This window comes from Asparagus officinalis, chromosome 3, assembly GCF_001876935.1.
Source record: "Asparagus officinalis chromosome 3, Aspof.V1, whole genome shotgun sequence".
Classification (NCBI taxonomy): Eukaryota; Viridiplantae; Streptophyta; class Magnoliopsida; order Asparagales; family Asparagaceae; genus Asparagus; species Asparagus officinalis.
Window position 1 is genome coordinate 42,336,192 of NC_033796.1, and position 6,321 is coordinate 42,342,512.

Sequence of the window (6,321 nt, forward strand, 5' to 3'; positions counted from 1 at the left end):
ATTTTTTCTGCTGCTAAATGGAACATGGTCTCTGCCTTGAGAACAATTTGGTATGTTCATTTTGATAAAGAGCCTTTGTGGATCAAATGGATTCATGAAACTTATCTAAAAAATAGTAACATTTGGCAAGTGAATGTGAAATCTGGTGACTCTTGCCTATGGAAATAATTGTTAAAAGTTAGAGATAAGGTAGTGATACTTTGTGGAGGAGTTGAAAACTTGAAGCAACATATCATTTCTTGTTTCAAGGACTCTAAAATTCATCTCTCAAAGCTGTATTCAAGACTATATCCAACAATAAACAATGTGCAATGGTTCGACACTGTCTGGGAAAGGTTAAATTCTCCAAAGCACTCTTTTATATTGTGGCTGGCTGTTCAAGATAAGCTTCTTATAAAGAATAGACTGCTCAGGAGGGGGGCTATCCAATCTGGTCATTGCTCTTTATGTGATGGTGCAGGTTTGGTGTCCCGAAATCATTTATTTTTTGAATGCAGTTTCTCCAATGAAGTTTAGAATGATATCATGGGCTGGATTGAATATAATTGGAGAGCTTGTGATCGGAATTTATTACTGACTTGGTATAACAATAGGTTGAAGGGGAAAGGCTTCAAACTAAAAGTGAAGAGAATGACATTTTCGGCAGCTGTCTATAACATATGGAGAGAACGCAATGCAAGGATATTTCAGCTGAAAATCAGAAGTACAAATCAAATAATTAGGGACATCAAGATTGATATATTGACTGTCATCCTCAACAGTCCTTTGCCGAATGAAAACAGGGAGTGGATTATTTCCCTGTAAAAAATTTTTGTTGGCTGGGGTTTTTCCTTTCTTGTTTTTGTTTCTTTAATTTGATTTTCGGTTTTCTATTTTCTGTTTACTCAGTTTTCTATTTACTGAGTATCTAGATGTACATAACTGCACATTTTTGGAAAATGAATAATATTTTTTTATTGACCAAAAAAAGTTTATGGACTAGTCTTCCTTTTAAAATATTATTGATGAAATAGTCAGTTATTTTGTTATTTGTTGATTTAATATCTTTTATTTACTGATTTTTATATAGAAAGGTTATTGCTTCACCGTGTCTCGATTTTAAAATACTAATAGAACACAAGACACCCTTGCAAAAATATATATATAATATGCAAAGATCTATAAAATAAAAAAATTTCCTATTACAAAAATATTCTCTGCAATCTGCCAAAAATAAACAAATTATTTATGCAACTTACCAAACTATTATCTCGAATTCTCCTTGCTTTATTCGATTATTTAATAAGTAGCTAGATTGGAATTCTTATTTGTTCTTAAGATTATTCTAAGAATAAATATTTGGATTCTTAAGATTATTTTATAAATATTTTAAAATGACATATACTTTTCTAATTAAGTTAAAGTTCTAATGCAAGCATCACAAAATTGAGGTTAAGCATGAGATTAGTTTAGATTAAATTAATATGATAAGGTCTTATATCTCATGTAATTGCAACATTTTATTTAATTGTTTCATGTTGTAGGGTTTAGCTTAATATTTTTGTTAGTTCATACCAAAATTCAAGAGGTTTTTAATAATAAAACATTAACATAATATGACATTGCCGATCGACAAAATCTCCACAATTCTTGCATCAAAAAGACATTTATGGTGTTGTGATCACACATGCAGGGCTAAATTTTTTTATATCCTTTTAATTTTTAAACATTATAGAAAAAAGTGAGATACTAAAAGGGAGAGTTTGGTGGTAAAACTCTTTAGTCTTAAAATTTAAATTTAAAATATAAACTATCTATGCGCTCATTCGGCAAATTGACTTTCCTTTTTCTCACTTTATCTTATGATATCATAAATAAAGAGGAATATTGTAAAGAAGAGATTAGTAGTCAAACTATCTAATTCTAAATTTTAAATTTAAAAATAAAAGTTGTCCACACTCTTATTTTGAACTTCTTTTTCAAATTGTTTGAAGAAAAAGCTCCCGCTCAAATTATCTAATTTCTAATAATCCATATGCTATAAGTCATTGGTATAAGCTATTTGTATACTGATATCCATAAAAAATAGAGTATATATAAAAATAGAAAAGAAGAAGCAATAGTTCAAATAAAAATTTGTTCAATTTAATATAGAAATACATGCATATGACTAAAAAGATACTCGTAGAGACCAAATAAATTATATATTAATTATATTAATTAATCAGGCCCCTATCCTTTTAAGCTAATAATGTAGATTCAGTTTTTGTTAGCCGCTCCATATTACATATTTTACATCTAAGGCTCACTCATTAAAGCACAAGCAAAATAATTGTATAAAATAAAAAAATTAGAAAAAAAAATAGGGACTTTTCACTAAATTTCTTGAATTGTAAATAACTACTCACGTGCTAAATAGAAGTTAATCTGGAACCTTTTAGCTTTGCGTATCGTAGGCTACCTCGTGGTCTTGCTTCTAACTTTGCCCAGTCTTACACTCTTAAGTGCCAGTCAAAGTCATTTAACTTTGGACAGTGACTGGTTTAAAGTGTTGTAAGAATGATCTTTCCTTCTCAAAGGGTCACAATTTCCTTTGCTGCTTTCCCACCAGTAGAATCAGCGGGCCCCACTAAGAGCCCTCCACGTGGGACCCATCTTGAGGTTTTTTCCTTTTCAAATGAATGGACCCATCTTGAAGTTGATGCAATCGGATGTAGAAATTTAGCACACTGAATTTTCTTTTTTCATAATCCTTCTGTGCGAGCAGTCAAACCTTGGCGCATGGTCAACAGACGCACTTGCAGATGGGTACATGGACCAGATTTTGAGAAGGTGATTGTCTTTATTGACTGAAATTTTTCCTATATAATCTCTGTGAGAAGTTGAATAGCCGCTGTTGTGAATTTGCAACGTAAAAGAAAAAAAAATATTTATCAATGTCTCTTTCTGACAGAATATAGAAGCCATAATTAATGTGCAAATCAATCTTGCAAGATAGTATTAATGTGCAAATCAATCTTTCAAGATAGTATATACTTTAGCCTCAGGATATTCATTAGAACAGATCAACCAGGACCTTGCTTAAGATACAAGGTTCAGAAATTAATTAAAAATGTAGTTCTTGTTATTGATGGTTGCAACAAACAAATGAATGGTTCAACTAATCTAACCTAGAGAGTGAGAGAGAGAGAGAGAGAGAGAGAGAGAGAGAGAGAGAGAGAGAGAGAGAGGAGAAAAGAAAATAAAATGGGTGAGAGAGAGAGAGAGAGAGAGAGAGAGAGAGAGAGAGAGAGAGAGAGAGAGAGGTGAAAAGCCAATTAATACAACTTAATAGGATAAGGAAGTGACTTTGAGCGTAGGATGATAACTAAGGAGGAGTTTAGATGTCGTGCATGGGTAAGAAAAGCATAGGCGTCAGAGCAAGATGGTTTAAATGGTTCCACCAAACAAACCACCAACTTTTATGTTGGCAGATGGAAGGGATATAAGGAATGAGAAACTTGCAAATAGTTATCAGCATCTTCTATTGACTTTGGTTCTACCAAACAAAGAACAAGCTGTAGTGTCACGCCCTGGGCCCGTGGACCCTATAGGCGCGTGCAAGCCGTGAGACCCGCCGAGAGCAACTCGATGTTGGCTAAAATCCATTACCAAAATGCTAGCACTAGCTAGTTGTTCTTTGGTCTTGGGTTTTTTTTCTATTTAAGCCACTAACATTTATTCACGCTAATCTATGTAAGACTAAAGTGTGGAGGTGTCACATGTTGTATATGGATTCTAGTTAAGCTTAGCATGCACAATCTTTAGGTTAAGTTTGGGGACTCTTTCACGAACCATGTTAGTCATTAATGTATCTAGTTAAGAGCTAAAAATGTGTTTGGCAGAAACTTGTCAAAGAATTGGACTGGTTATTTTAATTCAAAAGAGGACCTTAAACCAGATTATTTTTTATCGCTAAGACCTTAATCAGATTAGTGCAGATTAATCGTCAAACACAACCTTAGTGTCTGTGCATAGGATTAGGAAATTGGGAGAGTCTCAAAAGGATTTGATCACATTTGATCACAAGGGTAACAAGACAAAGGGACTGCTGAAGAATCTTTTGCACATGTTCTATCTCATAATAGTTAGTCCTTTGTTGCTGAGCCATCTGCCCCAAAATGGTGGGATGCCCAAGCTTTAGAATCAATATAAGAAGTGTAATGAGGATCTCATTTGGCTACTGATCAGCTAAAAGTAACTTCTTGTATCCTATAACCATGAAATTTACAAGGTAAGTGGAAATGGTTCAAATTAAAGCTACTACATGATCTCCAGCTGGGTAATCTTCGTGAGTTTGCTCTATGCGTAAAGAGAGACATCTACTGCGTGTAACTGCGGGAGTTAAATTAATGACAAGTTCAAAGACTAACCAATAAAGCAGCAATGAATACAATAAATTTTAGTACAAATGCATGACTTAACCGAAGATCAGCGCAATGGAAGAACTAGAGCATGAGATCAAGGGGAATGTTAGATTATTATTATTTTTCCTTCATTTGTTGATTACAGTAAATTACTAAATTGACCTTCTATAACTGTAGAATTGATGCAGTGGGAATATGTTAGTTACCACCGACAAAATATTTATATATAGTTGCAGCAAACTAACAACCATTATTTCTGGCGAGAAATTTTAGAAACCAACCGAAGCAAATGACCGCACTCAAAGTTATGACCCTTGAGTTTCTGGCTAGGTCCTTGAGCGACGTGCCCCTCGATCTCTGCCTTGTTCCGGTGTCTAATTATATCTCGTCTCGGTGTCTAATTATATCTCGTTAGATGTCTTGTCATTTTAGCTAGTGAAAGGAAAGATGCGTATTTAATTAGCAAGATAAAAGAATAGAAGAATTGGTAAATATTGAAAGGAAACAAGAACGGAATGACCATCTGAGAGTATCAGAGTGACTATTTTCTGAGCCAGAGAAGATTTAAATCTGTTATATGGTGATTTGGATCCTCTCCACGATCAAATCGACAATTATTTTCCATTCCAAAAATAACATTTACTATATTTGCATGAGTTACATATACTCAGTTTCTATTTCACCCAAGAAGATAAATCATAGTCTCTCATTGATCAATCAATATTGGCTATGAATGAGCTCTGCAGGAATTTTTTATGGGGAAACTCTGATCTGAAATTTAAACCACCTCTTGTGAGCTGGGATAAAGTCTGTACTGGTAAGAAAAATGGAGGCCTTGGTATTTTTTCCGCTTCTTTGTGGAATACTGCTGCTGCATTGAGAACAATCTGGTATATTCATACAAATAAGGAATCTTTGTGGATAAAGTGGATTCATGGAAACTATATCAAAAACAGAGACATTTGGTCTGTAAATGTGAAGACTGGAGATTCATGGGTTTGGAAACAAGTGCTTAAAGTCAGAAACAAGGCTATGATTACTTGGGGGGGAGTTGATAATTTGAAGAAGATTATTAGCTCCTGCTACTATAACTCAAAAGTTCATCTATCTGACCTTTATTCTGTCCTATCCCCAGCTACAGCAGAAATTAGTTGGTTTATGACAGTCTGGGAGAAATTTAGACATCCAAAACACTCTTTTATTACATGGCTTGCTGTTCAAGGAAAGCTCTTAACACAGGACAGATTAATCAATAGGGGGATCATTCAAGTAAATAAATGTTATTTGTGTGAAGGTGCTAATATGGAGAGCCACAGCCACCTGTTTTTTGATTGCAGGTTCTCAAATAGGATATGGAATGCCATCATGGACTGGCTGAATTTTAAATGGAGAGCATCTGAATGGAGTGTTTTGCTGGATTGGTATAATTCCAGGCTGAAAGGAAAGAGTATCACTCAAAGAATCAAAAGAATGGCTCTCTCCACTGCTGTATACACCATTTGGAGGGAAAGAAATGACAGATTTTTCAAAGGACAGTCCAAGAGCAGTGATATGTTGATTAAAAGCATTAAAGTGGATATCTTAACTATCCTTCTTAACTCCCAAATCCCAGCTGAAGAAAAAGTTTGGCTCTCCTCACTATAGCTGCTATATGAAGAGTTTCTGCAGAAAGAAATTTCAGCCTGCATTCAAATTTGAGGAGATGAGATTCTATATCAGGTGCAGAAGCTTGAAACCCCTTCCCTGGTATGCAGGTTTTTCTGATTGGAGATATGTACACAATATAAGTGTGCAGGTTTTGCTACTTTGTTCTTTGTTTAAGCTGGATCTTGTGCTCCAGCTATAGTCTTGTCTTAGTTATCTCAATTACATTTTCTTGAGATTCTTGATGTACATAAACTTTACATTTTGGTGATGAATAAAATTTTCATTTACC

The 6,321-nt window shown here is 34.2% G+C and overlaps 1 protein-coding gene across 1 annotated transcript; it reads left to right on the plus strand.

Moving 5' to 3' along the window:
• LOC109835013 lies at positions 5,115 to 6,029 on the plus strand. The gene has a single exon (XM_020403014.1). It carries the CDS (start codon positions 5,115 to 5,117, stop codon positions 6,027 to 6,029), a length of 915 nt encoding a protein of 304 aa, XP_020258603.1.

Bases quoted from the DNA above. Each gene is read 5' to 3' on its own strand.
- LOC109835013 (XM_020403014.1), top strand. From the start codon at position 5,115: ATGAATGAGCTCTGCAGGAATTTTTTATGGGGAAACTCTGATCTGAAA.